At 48.4% G+C, this 17,737-nt stretch overlaps 1 protein-coding gene across 22 annotated transcripts in view; it reads right to left on the bottom strand.

Annotated features, from left to right (window-relative positions):
• The window catches only part of EVA1C (eva-1 homolog C), a 107,396-nt gene that overhangs the window by 50,449 nt on the left and 39,210 nt on the right, over positions 1-17,737 (bottom strand). For 19 of the 22 annotated variants that reach the window (XM_078358450.1, XM_078358452.1, XM_078358444.1 and 16 more), the window contains 2 exons: positions 12,782-12,978; positions 7,459-7,582 (listed from right to left, as the gene is read on the bottom strand). The exons of 1 other annotated variant lie outside the window; for it this stretch is intronic. In XM_078358450.1, the coding sequence (XP_078214576.1) occupies positions 7,459-7,582; positions 12,782-12,853 (196 nt within the window). In that variant the 5' untranslated portion in view covers positions 12,854-12,978. The remainder of the gene's footprint in view (positions 1-7,458; positions 7,583-12,781; positions 12,979-17,737) is intronic. 2 more of the 22 variants (XM_078358443.1, XM_078358445.1) reach the window with 1 other exon arrangement.

Below are 17,737 nucleotides of genomic sequence, written 5' to 3'. Positions count from 1 at the left end.
GACAGCGTCTCACTCTGTCACTCAGACTGGAGTGCAGGGGGGCAATCTTGGCTCACTTCAACCTCCACTTGCCAGGCTCGAGTGATTCTTTTGCCTCAGCCTACCAAGGAGCTAGGATTACAAGCATGCACCACCACGCCTGGCTGATTTTTATATTTTTAGTAGAGACAGGGTTTCACCATGTTGGCCAGGCTGGTCTTGAACTCCTGACCTCAAATGATCCACCCACCTAAACCTCTCAAAGTGCTGGGATTACAGGTGTGAGCCACCGCGCCTGGCCTAAATGCCATCTTTCTGTACCTTGTAAATTTCCATTACTTTCTACCAAAAGCAGAGAAGCAACAGTGAGACCAATTTTGGACCACAGGAAGGAAAACTCTACAGGATCTCAAGAGGACCACCAGCTCTGCTGCTGGCAAACTTTGTTTCTAACCTTTCATCCATGAGGATGGGAACATTCACAATGAATGAAAGGCTCAGAGCAGAGGCCAGACTACAGATGCTCACAAATCCCCATCCTTCCCTGGTAGTTTAACATGCAAGAACCACCACCACGAGCAAGAAAAATGAAAATGATGACTAAGCAAATGTCTTTAAGTCCCTTTACCCACTAACTGGAATCTTAAGTCAACAACTTAAACTTAGAGGCAAGGAAAGTTTTGTTTTCTTTTTCTAAATAAAAGACCGCCAAGTCTGACCCCAATGTCAGAAGGTTCGATTCTTTTTGGTGAGTCATATCCGCACTGGCGTTTATGTGCAGTTTGAGTAGATGCTAAATGCCACCAACAACAAAATTTTGCCTGACTTCAAAGACCCAGAGTGGACGATGGCCTTTGATGCAGAAAAGACTGCTTGGATAGAAACGCCAGAAGAGCCAAAGCCCCCTTCCAACCGGGAGAACTTAGAAAAATGTTAAGAATGCCTTCCGGTGGCAGAGCTGGCACAGAAAGAGGGTGGAAGAAGGCCGGACAAAACCAAGCTGAATCTCCGCAAATTAGAAACTTTTAAAATGGAAATTGTTTTTCTTTTTCTTTTTTTTTTTAAATCAAAATTTTTAAAAGTTGGAAGAGTTTTTTTGTTGTTGTTTAAGGCATGTCAGGAAACGCATTTATTAGCCACATTTCTTATTAAAGCCCATTCATTAAAGGTAGCCTCCATGCCAACAACACCCTCCCAGAGTAACACAACACCCACATGCAAGGCCTCTAGCGATCTCCTCCCCAGATTACGAGCAAATCATCTCCTGGAACGGAGAGGCCTGTGAGTGTCACATTACATCCTTGGGGTGATGGCTGTGTTATGTTGAGTCACTTGGTTCCTTGGGAATGTACTAATTCACTGTCTGGTAACAGTGACATTTCTGGATTATAATAAACAAGGGGAGTACTAACATCATTGCTACTTTTCTTAGAAGACTAGAATTTATTTTAGAGCTGAGCGAGAGTTCTCAATTGGTCTCAGGTTAGAGAAGGTGTGGGCAGCCTGCCAGAAGTTGGCTGCCAACACTCCTGGGAGTTTAGATGGGGAGGATGGCAGGAGCCTGGGAAGGTAGAACCACGGCTCTGCTTAAATGACAACAGCAACAAAATTCCCCTTCTCATTCTATTAGGTTAGCGCAAAAGTAATTGCCATTGGCAAAAAGCACGATGACTTTTGCACCAACCTACCCATGAGAGGGCTCTGTGGGTCGTTCTGCTTCTCTTCAACACAATAGTCACAAAAGCACGTCACCAGCCACCTTTCAAAGGTGGGTAGAGGAAGGATTATCCACGACGGGAGTATTTTATTGATGACATTGCATACAACTGCCAGTGTATAGTGATGTTGAAATGTAGCCACTTTTATTTATTTCTATTATTTATTTATTTAGTAAATAAATCTCACCCTCTCATCTAGAATGCAGTGGTGAGATCATAGCTCACTGTAATCTCAAATTCCTGGGCTCAAGCAATCCTCCCACTTCAGCCTCCCAAGTGGCTAGGACTGCGGGTTCATGCCACCACGCCTGGCTAATTTTCTTTGTTCTGTAGAGATGGGGGTCTCACTATGTTACCCAGGCTAATCTCTGACTCTTGGCCTCAAATGATTCTCTTACCTTGGGCTCCCAAAACACTGAAATTACAGGTACAACTATATTCTTTAGCCATGCATATCTTTAGTAGAGTGACTTGAATTAGCTTATTGAAATAATAGCTACCAACTACTGAACTCCACTTCATGGTCCTGTGCCAAGCATGTCACATACAACCCTGTGTCTTATAACAGCCCTATGCAGAAGAGACATAATCCCCATGTTACAACCGAGTCCTAGAAAGTGCGCCCAACACACAGCAGATATACAGCAGAAAGGAATGCAAACCCAGAACTGCCTAAATCCAAGCCTCACTGAAACCTACATTTCCTGAAGGGATGCAATTTGGGAGGCGAGGTTGTGGGGAAGGAAGCATAGCACACACTAGGGAAAAGAAGGTTCTAGTGAGGCTTGCCGGTAAAATAACTTTCCATAAAAACAAACAAATAAACCCCGATCAGTGGCATTTGCCCATTTCCCTGGTGTAACTATTCCCACCGTGGCAGATTCCACAGAACACAGGCAGAGCTGGTAAGAGATGTGCATAACTGGCTCTCATGATAAGAACTGGCTCCTCGCACCACAGGGTGCAGCAGTGAAGCCTCTGAACAATCACAGCGTCCTGCCCTGACTGGAGCTGGGAAGTGAGAAGAGCCTCAGGAGGTGTGAGAGATGCAGGAAACAAGGCAGGAAGGCGTGGAGACCATCTCACTTCCACCTCCTTGAGACGATCTCACTTCCACCTCCTCAACGGCAGTGCCTCAGGTTGCCAGTGTCCAGGTTACATGTGGGCTCTGCTTCTCATCTGCTCTCTATGGGGCAGCCAGAGGAGATTCATGACTTCATCACAGCACCCTCCCTGCCTAGATGCTGCCCTACAGATAGAACCCCAACTCCTTCCTTGGCTGCGAGGGGCCGGGATCCCTGATCCGGCTCTCCGGCTGGCACTCCTTCCTGCTGTCTTGGTGCTGTGATCCTGCCCCGTAACTGGCTATGCCAATGCACCCGCACCCTCCAGCCACAGGCTTCTGTATGGAGGGCTCTTTCTGTGCCCCCATCCCTGCAGTTCTCAGCTCCATCATCAATTCCTCCAAAAAGCCTCCACTGAACCCCCAGTTGAGGACAGTTCCTCCTGTGAGGCTGGGTGTGGTGGTTCACACCTATGTTCCCAGCACTTTGGGAGGCCAAGGCAGGCAGATCACGTGAGGTCTGGAGTTCAAGACCAGACTGGCCAAGATGGTGAAACCCCTTCTCTACTGAAAATACAAAAATTAGCTGGGCGTGGTGGCACATGCCTGTAATCCCAGCTACTTGGGAGGCTGAGGCAGGAGAATTGCTTGAACCTGGGAGGCAGAGGTTGTAGTGAGCCAAGATCCAGCCACTACACTCCAGCCTGGGCAATAGAGTGAGACCCTGTCTCAAAAAAAAAAAAAATCATCCTATGAGCTGCTTGCATAGTACCAAGCACCTCTCCATGCAGCCCTGACCCTACCTGGAATCTTGCACGTATTTGTGTAAGATTCACAGTGAATATCAGGCCCCCACGGGGCTGGACAATCTGGTTACTGAGGATGTGCTCACCTGTGTCTCCCCACTGCTGAGTGCAGGACCTGGCCCCTGTGGGACAATGGTGAATCACACAGAGTTCCTGCTCTCACGAGGCTCACAATCTGATGCTATGTGTGTGCAAATAATACACAAGCCGCAAATAAGGTGAACCCAAACGAAGCGGCTGCTGTGAAGAAGATCAGATAGGATGCTGTGGTAGGGACGTCGGGGTGAGAGGACAAGGCTTCCTTAGATTGCTTTTGTTTGTTGTTTGTTTGTTTGTTTTGGACAGAGAAGGTCTCTCTTGAAAGGTGGAAACTACACAAGGAGAAGGAACCAGCTATGTGAACATTTCAAGAATGCTCGAGGGATGAAGGAAGGTTGGGAAATACCCTCGAGGGGTGTGGACATCACCAGCAACAGAACTGCCATTCAGGGAATTTCTTCATATGCAACTCCTGTGCACTGTAGGGGCTTCATATATGTTTGCTGAAAAAATATGAATCAATCAGATGAAATCTCACAGCGTAGTCCTGAGGCTGTGGCTCTGAACTCACTTATCCGAGGTTCAGTCAATTTTACAAAGGTCATTTGACTTCCTTAGAGGCTGGTTTTTCTCCACTTATTATGAAAAATTTCAAACATATCGAAATGTGAAAGAATATCACAACCGACAGTCATATTCCCATCACCTCAGTTCTTCAATTAACATCTTAACAAGGGCTACTTTTTAAAGGGTAATCTTTTTCACCACAGAATGAGGGAAGTGGAGAAGAGAAAAAAAAGGGCTGAGCGCAGTGGCTCATGCCTGTAGTCCTAGCACTTTGGGAGGCTGAGGCAGGTGGATTGCCTGAGCTCAGGAGTTTGAGACCAGCCTGGGCGACATGGTGAAACCCTGTCTCTACTAAAATACAAAAGAAATTAGCCGGGAGTGGTGGCAGGCACCTGTAATCTCAGCAACTCGGGAGGCTGAGGCAGGAGAATTACTTGAACCTAAGAGGAGGAGGTTGCAGTGAGCCGAGAATAGGCCACTGTACTCCAGTCTGGGTGACAGAATGAGAATCTGTCTCTTAACAAAAAAGAAAGAAAGAAAGAAAAAAGCCAGGCACAGTGGCTCACACCTGTAACCCCAGCACTTTGGGAGGCTGAGGTGGGTGGATCACCTAAGATCAGGAGTTCAAGACCAGCCTGACCAACATGGTGAAACCCCATCTCTACTAAAAATAAAAATTAAAAAAAAAATTAGCCAGGCTTGGTGGTGCACACCCGTAATCCCAGTTACTCAGGAGGCTGAGGAAGAATTGCTTGAACCCAGGAGGTTTCAGTGAGCTGAGATTGTGCCATTACACTCCAGACAGGGCAACAAGAGCAAAACTCCATCTCAAAAAAAAAAGAAAGAAAAAGAAAAAGAAAAGAAGGTGAAGCTAATGACAGTCAAGCGTGTCTTCAAGGCCAGAATATAGTCATCTGTGAGACTCAGCGATGGGAGGGAAGTGAGGCACACAAAGCTGTCCTTGAAGCGATTTCCTGAGTCTGTTGACTGAGGCAGGAGGTGACCCTATGCCTGGGGGTGGAGGAAGGGTGGTTCTGAATGGCTGGGCCTGCTTGCAGGTATTTGTGATTGTGTGTACATGTGAGTGTGTGTGAGTACGTATGACAGTGTGTATGAGTGTGACAGCTTGTATGCATGTGAGTGTGTGTAATGGGGTACAAGGTGGTGGTAGTATGCGTGTGTGTGATGACATGACTGTGAGCATCCATCATGTGCTGTGACGGTGTGAGTGTGTTTGCATGTGCACATGTGCAGCACTGGAATTGCATGTGACTGTGAGCATCCATCATGTGCTGTGAGGGTGTGAGTGTGTTTGCATGTGCGCATGTGCAGCACTGGAATTGCATGTGACTGTGAGCATCCATCATGTGCTGTGAGGGTGTGAGTGTGTTTGCATGTGCAGCACTGGAATTGCATGTGACTGTGAGCATCCATCATGTGCTGTGACGGTGTGAGTGTGTTTGCATGTGCGCATGTGCAGCGCTGGAATTGCATGTGACTGTGAGCATCCATCATGTGCTGTGAGGGTGTGAGTGTGTTTGCATGTGTGCATGTGCAGCACTGGAATTGCATGTGACTGTGAGCATCCATCATGTGCTGTGAGGGTGTGAGTGTGTTTGCATGTGCAGCACTGGAATTGCATGTGACTGTGAGCATCCATCATGTGCTGTGACGGTGTGAGTGTGTTTGCATGTGCACATGTGCAGCGCTGGAATTGCATGTGACTGTGAGCATCCATCATGTGCTGTGACGGTGTGAGTGTGTTTGCATGTGCGCATGTGCAGCGCTGGAATTGCATGTGACTGTGAGCATCCATCATGTGCTGTGACGGTGTGAGTGTGTTTGCATGTGCACATGTGCAGCGCTGGAATTGCATGTGACTGTGAGCATCCATCATGTGACAGTGTGAGTGTGTTTGCATGTGCGCATGTGCAGTACTGGAATTGCATGTGACTGTGAGCATCCATCATGTGCTGTGACGGTGTGAGTGTGTTTGCATGTGCAGCGCTGGAATTGCATGTGACTGTGAGCATCCATCATGTGCTGTGACGGTGTGAGTGTGTTTGCATGTGCGCATGTGCAGTACTGGAATTGCACACAGCAGTTCCAAGGCATGTGGGCCCTGGCAGGCAAGGGCTTGACAGAAGCCTGCAGATCTGTTGAAGGGATCCAGGGGTTTCTCCCCAGATGTGTACCTGAGACCATAGTATGAGTGTGGCCTGACCCCTCCCCACTTAAGTCCAGCACCTAGGCCCCCAAGGTTCCGGGAATGCTGGGCTCCAGGGTGGGAGCCAACAGAGAACAAAATGCAAGAAGTGAAAACAGGTGTGTTGGATGGGGAGGAGGCTGAAAATGCTTAACTCGGCTGGGCATGGTGGCTCAGGACTGTAATACCAGCACTTTGGGAGGCTGAGATGGGAGAATCGCTTGAATCCCGGAAGCGGAGGTTGCAGTGAGCCGAGATCACACATTGCACTCCAGTCTGTGCAACAAGAGTGAAACTCTGTCTCAAAAAAAAAAAAAAAATCTTAACTCCTTGTGTTTTGGTTAAACACACAGCTATCATTTCTCTGCAGCAAGGTGTTCAAGAACCTCTAATGCTGCAGTGACCTCTGGCTTCTCTTGGAGCCTGGAAGTGTGACCTACCCACTGAAGATGGATTGTTTTTGGCCATCCCAAAACTGACGTGTGTTACAAATGGCAAAAGTCAATGGAGAAAAGAACAAGAATCAGAATAAAAGAGATTGCTCCAGCCATAACTCCTCTCATTCTCCTGGGGAACAAGGAGCCCCTGCCAAGGGTGAGGGCAGGAGGAGCTGGTTCTTAAAGAACTGAAGCAGTGGGTGCAGGTGGCAGGTGGCAGGTGGCCCACTGAGCCTCAAGGGAAAACAGGCAGCCCCTCCGTCTCAGCACAAGACACCTCTGAAAAGCAGAACCAACTCCTCATTTTGTGGAATAGCAATTGTGGTCTCTCACTACCTCAAGAGTCATAGCATCAGTACAATTGAGTTTTACATATTGGAAAGGATTTTTAAAATTCCTTAAGGAATTTTAAAATTCATACAAGGATTTGTATGAAGGCATATGCAGATGCACACACACAATCCTTCTCTCCCTCTCTCTCTGTCTCTCTCTCTGCCTCTAAAAAACTGGGTAGGATGGAGCACAGTGTTTTTATTAATGTGTTTCAAAGTTGGAACAAATGCCAACGAGCAGAGAATTCTGACCAGGAGTGTGAAGGAAGCGAGAACCACACCCCAAACACTGTCCCCCTTCGGTTACTTACTAGGTTGGCATTTAAAGGAGACCAGGAGGTATTTACTGCTTCCTGGACAAAGGTCAGGTCCAAAAACACGGCTATTGACCAGGAGGTGGCAGGCCCGCTGGTTCTGGCATTCGTCCAGCACCTTCTAGAAGGAGAGGGTAGAAAAGGGATAGACTTGAAAACTGCTCACAGTGACTGCCAGCCCCGAACCGGGGCTGCTCTGGGCTCTGCAAAGGGAAGGGCACCTCCCCACCTGGCCAAGCTGTGGCTAAGGCCAAAAAGCATATAAGTGGGTGATCGGCTTGGCACCCTGTCTCCTTGCTCTTTCTCCTAGAAAGAAACTGATCCTGCCGGAAGCAGTGGCTCATGCCTGTAATCCCAGCACTTTGGGAGGCTGAGGCTGGCAGATCATCTGAGGTCGGGAGTTCGAGACCAGCTTGGCCAACATGGTAAAACCCTGTTTCTACTAAAAATACAAAATTAGCTTGGCGTGGTGGGGCATGCCTGTAATCCCAGCTGCTCAGGAGGCTGAGGCAGGAGAATCACTACCCAGGAGCTGAGATGGCGCCATTGCACTGTAGCCTGGGCAATAAGAGAGAAACTTAAAAAAAAAAAGAAACCTGATCCAATAGTGCCAGGCTCCTCAGAAAACTAACCTCCGATCTACAACCACTGGCATGGCTGCTGCTACTTTCAGCAAAAGCACTGCCCTGAGAGGCTCCAGGAGGTGCAAGCAAGGTCAGAGGACTTTCAGATATTGGGCTGCAGGGGACTTCCAGGTACCCTTCGAGCGGGGATTCCCTAGCTTTAAGCTGAGAGAGCTGTGGCCATCAGGAATCACAATCCTGGCCCTTCATCCTTCAACAGCCCTGCACAGGCCACAGGAGAACTGTGCACTGGGGAGCCCTTGGGGACCCAAAGCCTTTCTAGCTTGCAAACCATTTGCAGTTATAAAATAAAAATTACAAAGCTGATTCCCACCCTCATCAAACTCAAGAGCAAACTCAAGAGGATGGGACCCACTTCTCCCTTGGGAAGCAGTTTTCTTTTTCTTTTCTTTCTTTTTTTCTTTTTCTTTTTTTTGAGACAGAGTCTTCCTCTGTTGCCCAGGCTGGAGAACAGTGGCACAATTTCAGGTCACTGCAACCTCTGCCTACTGGGTTCAAGCAATTCTCCTGCCTCAGCCTCCCAAGCAACCGGGACAGCAGGCACATGCCACCACACCCAGCTAGTTTTTTTGTATTTTTAGTAGAGATGGGGTTTTATCATATTGGCCAGGCTGGTCTCAAACTCCTGACCTTGTGAACCACCTGCCTTGGTCTCCCCAAGTGTTGGGATTAAAGGCATGAGCCACCGCGCCCGTCCAGGGAACAGTTTTCTTAGTGGAATGCTCAGACTTTCTGTTGGGCATTGGGCTTAAACGCTTTCCTTTAAATCTCAATCTCTCTCTCTCTCTCCTGATTTTTTCCAGGCAGCTCCTTTGCCTTTAAGGCTTCTGCTCTGTGGGAGCTCACAGAACACCCTCCTCCAGGTCCTGGTAAGGCTCAGCATTTTGCTTCTGGGTTCTTCTAGGTCCTCATTCCCAAATGGAACGAGTCCTGCCTGTGATAAACACAGAGGTCCTGAACTTGGGTCTGATTAAAACAAAAACAAAAAGGACACCAAGTACAGTTAGGAAAAAAGTTCCCAAGAATCTGCTTATGACTTTAAGGCTGAATTTGGTGCACACATGAGCCTCTCTGAGTCATCATGTTCTCAGAGCAGCTCATGGAATATCTCTGTGAAGGAGGCTGGCCCTGCCAGGTATCCCCCATCCTCTCCCAGGCCCAGCAGACGTGTCTTGGTCAGGAAAAAACACTCAAGCTCAGGCTCTCAGAAGGTGCAGCTTTCAAATGACTGCAGTGGCATGGCGAAGGGCCATGGTGAAATAACTCAGCCCGCAGATGTCACTGGGGGGCTCCTCAGAGCAGACCCCAGGGCAGGGCTGTTTCCAAACTATGTCATGAGCTGGAAAATGCAGAGGGGGGGACTTCCTGTTGACAGTTAAGGGATGAATCAGCTGTGATCTCCCGTGTGGATGTCTTTCCACCTTAAGCAATCTCCCTCTGAGGAAACACCTTGCCTGGGCTCCCAGTGCAGCTTAAAAGACATAAAAGTAGGCCAGGCATGGTGGCTCATGCCTGTAATCCTGGCACTTTGGGAGGCCAAGGTGGGTACATCAGGAGTTCGAGACCACCCTGACTAACATAGTGAAACCCTGTCTCTGCTAAAAATACAAAAATTCGCCAGGAATGATGGGGGTGGTGGTGCCTGTGATCCCAGCTACTTGAGAGGCTGAGGCAGGAGAACTGCTTGAACCTGGAGGCGAAGGTTGTGGTGAGCCAAGATTGTGCCATTGTATTACTCCAGCCTGGGTAACAAGAGTAAAACTCCACCTCAAAAAAAAAAAAAAAAAAAAAAAAAGACACAAAAGTAAAGGACTTCTTGACCTTTGGTTGAAAGAGTAGTGCATTAGCCGGGCGTGGTAGCATGTGCCTGTAATCCCAGCTACTCTGGAGGCTGAGGCAGAATCGCTTGAACCTGGAGGGCAGAGGTTGCAGTGAGCCAAGAGCACGCCACTGCACCCCAGCCTGGGTAACAGAGCTAGACTCCGTCTCAAAAAAATAAATAAGAAAAAAGAAAGAGTGGTGCATGGGGATGTTTCTGGCAAGCAAACCCTCCGAACAGCATCGGAACTGTATTCCCAAATGCTAACTTGTCGGCCTGGTTATAGAAACATCCTTTCCCTCCGGGGTATCTGTCAGAGGCAGGTATCTGTGGAATGGTGGAGGTGGTGCCCATGCTCTAATGTACCAGGAGTTCATACTTTTACAAAGTAGCCACTTTAAAAAATGTTGGTACTGGCCAACATTCCTTTCATGCACCCAGGAGGGCAGCAGGTAGCCTGGGATCCAAGGATGGATGGGCAGGGCAGGTGGCTGAGAAGTGGGGTGGGTCAAGAGGGGTGCAGCTCCTGCAGTGGCACCCAACGAGGAGAATTAGGGGTAGGGTGGGTGCTATGCTGGAATTAGGGGTAGGGTGGGTGTTTTGCTCCAAAACTCACATTGAAATGTAATTGCCATCGTAACAGTATTAACAGGTGGAGTCTTTAAGAGGTGATCAGACCCTGAGCCCTCCACCCTCATGAATGTATTAATGCTGTTGTTTTTTTTTTTTCTCAGGAGTTGGTGGTTAGAATGGCACTAGCCTTGTTATAAAAGGCAAGTGTGGTCCCTTCTCCTTCTCTTGCCCCTTCCATTCTTCTGCCATGTGAGTAGCAGTGTTCCCCAATCTCCTCGAGGATATAGTCTTCAAGGAGTCATCTTGGAAGTAGACACCAAACCTATGGCAGCTCTTGGGCTTCCCGACCTTCAGGACTGTGAGAAATCAATGTCTGTTCTTTATAAATTACCCAGGCTCAGGTACGCTGTTAGAGCAGCACGAAAAAGACTAAGACAGTGGAGCACACAGGGAAAGCAACTTCTTGCCTCCTGAAGAAACACGTTGTCTCTCCTCAAGGTATAGAAACCATGTCACAGGGAGTGCTCGAACACATTCATTTTGGCTACTCAATTGATGTTTTTACCAATCACCTGAATACCCAGATGCTACCATGCTTGGAGTGGAAGCAAGGGATGGTCTGAGAAATAGAAAAATTCTTACATCATCACATTAGTTTTGCTTCTCCTGTTTGGGCCTTAGGGAGAGCTACACAGCATTAGAGTGAATCCTATTTCTCCTTAGTTCTCCTCGCAAATTTATCTTTATCCACATTTTCTACGGTTGACAAAATCAAACAGACTTCCAACTTGCCACCTGCTCTAAACTCCGTGCTTTAAATGTATTCATACAGAACTTGGAAGGCATTAAAAAAAAAATCTAAGGCCAAGTGACTCAGTAATCCTGGTCAACTAGTTACATATGTCAGGGGTCCGGGATGGTGACATAGAAGCTGCTCAGATGACTGAAAGCCATGCACAGTCTAAAGCCATCATTGAAATATTAGTTTGACCTTCTCCTATACCAAACCTTTCCCTAAATATGCCAACCACAAAAAGAATGACTTAAACCACACCTCCCAATTCCTGGTACTATCCAGTAGAAGGAAGGAGTCAGTAGAGGCTGCCCAAAATAGATCCACGCAAGAATGATGTGATCATCTGCAAGTGGAGAAGGAAACCATTAAAAAGCACAAGGCAGTTATTGATATTTCCTTCCTTGAGTACATTTCTTTCCTTTCCTTTTTTTTTTTTTTTTTTGAGATGGAGTTTTGTTCTGTCACCCAGGTTGGAGTGCAATGGCGCAATCTCTGCTCACTGCAACCCTCGTCTCCTGGGTTCAAGCGATTCTTCTGCCTCAACCTTCTGATTAGCTGGCACTACAGGTTCAAGCCACTACACCTGGCTAATTTTGTATTATTAGTAGAGATGGGGTTTCACCATATTGGCCAGGCTGGTCTCGAACTCCTGACCTTGTGATCCGCCTGCCTCAGCCTCCCAAAGTGCTGGGATTATAGGCATGAGCCACTGCGCCTGGCCCCTTGAGTATATTTTCTTTTTTTTTTTTTTTTTTTTGAGACAGAGTCTCTCTCCATCACCAGGCATCAGGCTGGGGTGCAGTGGTGCAATCTCGGCTTACTGCAACTTCCGCCTCCTGGGTTCAAGCAATTCTCTTGCCTCAGCCTCCTGAAGTAGCTGGGACCACAGGCACACGCCACCACACCCAGCTAATTTTTGTATTTTTAGTAGAGACGGGGTTTCACCCTGTTGGCCAGGATGCTCTCTATCTCTTGACCTTGTGATCCACCCACCTTGGCCTCCCAAAGTGCTGGGATTACAGGCGTGAGCCAATGGGCCCAGCCCCTTGAGTACATTTTCTAAGAAGTTGGTCATGACTTCAGATGTCTGCTTCACAGAGATACTTGTGGTTTCCATTACAGAATCCACTTTCCCTTTCTACAGGGATGTTTACGGGAGATGTGGGCCTGGAGGTTGAAATCCATTATGGATTTCTTACTTTGCTATAGTACGGTAAGGATTAAACCTACAAATAAATTCATATTGAAGTGTACAAAGGGGGCTCTGCAATGGGTAGGAATTCTATTTAGATTTCTTTGATAATGAATCCTTTTGAGAAGCAAATTATAGCTCACCTACAAAACTGCTGATCTGTATAAATTGGGATTTTTCATGGATCAGTTTTGCTTTGATTGAACTATATAATCACAAATATATTTATACCTAGAGAGCGAGAAAGAGCGTATATTGAAACTGTATCATCTTAACATGTCTACCAAAGGCAATACCTGAAAAGTGGTGGGTGCCACACAGGTTAAGCTGTCTTCCCTCTGGGAGGCAGGCTTCTGGGAGCTACACATTTGGTAATCTTGCCCATAAAATGCTGATTGGACACTTATCGTAGAATGCCGAGGGCACTGTAGATTCAAATAGTCCCCATCACAGGCATAGGCGGTGTGGTTTTGCAGGAGTTTGGTTAGGTAACCTGGAAAATATTCAGTCGGGTTACAAGAGGCCCAGGAACCCACCACTCCTCCATGGGTTTGGGGACAGGAGGATGATAGTTCCCCTGGGGAGGGACTGTTCAGTCCACAACATGTGTGGTGGGGTCTTCCTAGCAGCTCTGGGGCAGATGTCACTGAACCAGAGCCAATGTCAGCTTTCACGTTGATATGGGAGTGGGACAGGGAAGTGCTGGGTAGAGAAGGGCAGGGTCCCTGGTGAGGGCTCCACTCTCAGGCTTGCGCCCATGGACCTAAGTGAGAACACGCACTCCTGTTTTCATGTCCAAATGTTGCATTTTCCAAGACCACTCTAGCCCGCCATGACTCCCATCCTGTGCCCACAAAAACCCAAGACCATAGGGGGCACAGCCACAGTGGTTGGATGTCAAGAGGGGCAGAGGAGCAGAAGAGCACGCTGACAGACACCAGCAGATGCCAGCAGGCTTTTGACAGCGGAACAACATGGAATTCAGTGGGGACAGCTGGAGGACAGTCTGGCTGCTGGGTGGCCCAACTCCAAGGGAAGACCACCTTCCCACTCCATCCCCCTTCTAGCCTCTCATCCATCTGAGAGCTACTTCCACCACTCAATAAAACCTTGCACTCATTCTCCAAGTCCACGTGTGATCTGATTTTTTTTCCAGTACACGAGGGCAAGAACCGGGGATACAGACAGCGCTCTGTCCTTGTGATAAGGCAGAGGGTCTAAATGAGATGATTAACACAAGCCACCTGCAGATGGCAAAACTGGGAGATAGCCCATTGTAACACACGCCCACTGGGGCTTTGGGAGCTGTAAATACACAATCCTACATGCTGCTGTGGGTTGAGAGCCCAAAAACGCTCTTCACAACCTGCCCGTCTGCATGCTCCCCTTAGGGGTTTGAGCAGCAGGGTACTGAAGAAGTGAGCCGCACCCCTGCTGCTTGCCCTGAGAGGGGGTAAGGGAACTCTTCCCGTTTCAATGTCTGGCCCAGAAACTGTGGTCTGGGATGGCCCACTGAATGGTTTGGAGGTGTCTTTCCCCTTCAGGAAGTACTCAGATATTCACCAGGAGCCAAGGAGTCCTGAAGCACCTTTATAAACCAGGGAAAAAATTGGGGTGTGTGTCCCCTGGACGTGTGGATGCCTGTCCTAAGCGAGGCTTGCATTTGCTCATCTCCCACTAGTGAGGCCATGCCTTACTGGGATGAGAGGATGCAGTTTTACTTCAAGAAATCACTCTTGGCTCTGTCTTGGTGCTGGAGAGGAAAGCCAGGCAGAGTACCGTGTGGAGAGGGGGCCTGCTCTGAGGATGTGCTGTGGGGAGGGAACAGTGAGGCTCTGCTGTGGGTGGAATAGTGTCCCCTCAAGTTCATGTTCATCAGGAACCTCAGAATGTGACATCTGGGAATAGGAGGTTGTAGATGTAATGAACTAAGATGATATCATACTGGAGTAAGGCGGGCCTTAACACCACAGGGCTGGTGTCCTTATAAGAAGAAAGGAGGAGCCACAGAGGGAAGACAACCACGTGCAGATGGAATGAACGCCAAACATTGCCAGCCACCACCCAAAGCTGGAAAAGGCCAGGAAGGATTCTTCCTTAGAACCTTCGAAGGCAGTACGGCCCTGCCAACACCTGGATTCGGACTCTGGCCTCCAGAACTGTGAGGGGACTAATTTCTGTTGCTTTCAGCCACCTAAGTTTAGGAAATGGGTTGCAGCAGACACAGGAAATAAGACAGGCAGCCAGTCCCAGCCTCGGCAATTCCCAGGCAGCTTACAGGAGCCACGCTGGGCCCTGGGCTCTGAGAAGCTCTGAGGCCCAGCAGGCGCGGGGGCCCAGACTGTTTCTCAGCAAGGAGGAAGGAAGGTTCATCCTTGGATCTGCTTCCTCCTTCTCACACCTCGCGAGGTCACAGTGAGGCGGCTGGGAGGGGAGCCAGGGACTTTTCACTGAGGTGTGTGGGAGACAGCTTGGCAGCCCTCAGCCTCTGAAGGGAGGAGGTGGCGTGAAGGAGGGCAGCTTCGGAACTTCCCAGTTCCTGCTCGATGACCTGTGTGTAAAGTATTCCTGTTTAGGTTTCAAAATCCTCTCAGAGACATAATTCTCGGAAAATCCAGGCACCCAATCCAGCTCCCTGGGCTTCCCTGAAACCCGAAATCAAAGGGGCTGAGCCAGCCTGCCCTGGGGTCCTCACGCCCACCCAGTCCAGAGTGCTGTTTAGAGGAAGGCTACAGTCACTCCCTGGCTCACTCATGCAGACGTTAGCTGTCTTGCTGAAACTCCTTTCTTCACCCTTGAAAACTACTGGAAGAATGGCCAAGAACTCAGCCATCCCGAGTAAGTTCACTTAGAGAAGCAAAATCCAACATGAGTGGCAAAAACCAGCACCAGGAGTGTGGGTCAGAGTCCTGCCTGTTAGAACCACATCATTGCTGGCACAGTGCACCCACCAGGCACCAAGAGACCCCTCGGTGGCCCTGGGCCTCTGGTCAGTGTCTCCCCACCTGGCACATAGGCAGGCCCTCATAAAACGATGTGTACTGAAAGTTCCAGCCTTCCTGGTGGGTTTTCAGCACTCCATCGTGAGCCACACTCTGCCCCAGGGAACGCAGGGTCACCCTGATGTGACCCCTAGGCCAGTACCCCAGGCTGGCACACCCATACTTAGATCTCTTCAGCCTCCTCATGAGAACCTTCTTGTCCATCACCCCATCATTCCCCAGACTGTGCTAAATCAGGAGCTGACCACACGTCAAATGAATTTTCAGAGTGTGTCTTTGGTTTAGTGTTCCAGGCTTATCCAAAAGACCAGGTCAATATAGCTAGATGAAAATATGACAAGGTTTGGGGGAAGCAGAGCCACAAGATGGAAGGTACCTGGGTCCCAGATTCTTGAAGAGAGGAGCTGCCTGCTCCACAGACTGTCACATGAGTGGGAATGAAACTTCTGCTATGTTTCTTCACGCTATTCGTCACATAGTCTATCCCTGCTAAACAGAACCTGACCTCCACCGGACCATTTACATCAAGACATGTATGTGCAGTGCAGTGCCTGAGCCTCCAACCTGTGTCCTCCTGCCCACCTATCCACCTGTCCTTATCATATTCTTATTCTGAGGATGGTATTCTGGGGCCAGAAGCTCAGTGCATAGAACTGACTAATGCAAGATCCTTCAGGGGCTTTGCACTTTGAAGTATGTCAGTCCTAGCATGATGCAGGTACAAAGAAGACACTTCAGCAGTATGACCTCCCCTACACTCAGTCCAATTCCTTCTTCAAAACCTAGGCCCAGCCAGCCATTACAGCTGATGCCTGTAATCCCAAGACTTTGGGAGGCCAAGGCGGGCAGATCCTCTGAGGTCAGGAGTTCGAGACCAGCCTGGCCAATGTGGTGAAATTCTGTCTCTACTAAAAATGCAAAAAATAAGCTGGGCATGGTGGCACGCCCCTGTAATCCCAGTTACTCTGGAGGCTGAGGCATGAGAATCACTTGAACCCAGGAAGTGGAGATTGCAGTGAGCTGAGATTGCGCCACTGCACTCCAGCCTGGGAGAGTAAGACCCCATCTCAAAAAAAAAAAAACAAAAAACCAGACAATAGAATGTTACTTAGCACTAAAATGAAATGAGTTATCAAACCACAAAAAGACATGAAGAGACCTGAAATGTGTATTCCCAAGTGAAAGAAGCCAATCTGAAAAGGCTGTGCACTGTATGATTCCAAATATATGACATTCTGGAAAAAGCAAAACTATGGAGACAACGAAAATATCCATGGTTGCCAGAGGTCAGGAGAAAGGAGGAATGAACTGGTGAGGCACAGAGGATTTGTAGGGCAGTGAAATTACTCCGTGTGATACTACAATGGTGAATTCATGTCACTGTCCACGTCCAGATCCAGGCAATGAGCAACACCAAGAGTGAGCCCTAATGTAAACTATGGACTCCAGGTGAGAGTGATGTGACAATGTGTAGGTTTACTGATTATGACAAATATCCCACCCAGGTTTCATATTCCTAGTGGGGGAAGATGTGCATGTGTGCGTGTAGCAGCAGGGAGTAGAGGTTGATGAAAACTGTGTTTTCTGCTCCATTTTTCTTTCCTTCCTTCCTTCCTTCCTTCCTTCCTTCCTTCCTTCCTTCCTTCCTTCCTTCCTTCCTTTTTCTTTCTCTCTTTTCTTTTTCTTTCTTCCTCTCTCTCTCTTTCTTTTCTTGATGGAGTCTTGCTCCGTCACTCAGGCAGTGGTGAGATCTTGGCCCACTGCACTCAAACTCCTAACCTCGTGATCTGCCTGCCTCAGCCTCTCAAAGTGCTGGGATTACAAATTTGAGCCATCGTGCCTGACCTCTGTTCCATTTTTCTATGAACCTACAACTTCTCTAAAAAATTAAGTCTATTTAAAAGGAAAAAACTCCCTCCCCCAGGGTAGCATTACCTTTAGGAGGAGAGGGGCTAGCGATAGGGAGGGGAGAGGGGAGATCAGGTGAGCTGGCCAGGCCCTGTTTCTTGGCTGGCGTGTGCTTTACTTCCTGAAAGCTCACCCACTTATCCACTTTGCATGTATAAACAAAAATGTTTAAGAAAACTTCACCTGCAGTTACCTGACCTACACTTTTAAACAACAAAGAAAGCCTAGGCACCATGGAGCCTTGGGTGATTAATGGAGGAATGGGGTGTGGAATGCCTGCTTCTGCAGCCAGCCTCAGTCCTGTGAGGATGGGCTCCCAGGTGACAGCAGGACAGGCTCATG

This window comes from Callithrix jacchus, chromosome 21 (genome assembly GCF_049354715.1).
Source record: "Callithrix jacchus isolate 240 chromosome 21, calJac240_pri, whole genome shotgun sequence".
In the NCBI taxonomy this organism is placed as follows: Eukaryota; Metazoa; Chordata; class Mammalia; order Primates; family Cebidae; genus Callithrix; species Callithrix jacchus.
Note: the sequence above shows the minus strand (reverse complement) of the source record. Positions and strands in the feature narration are given on the sequence as shown.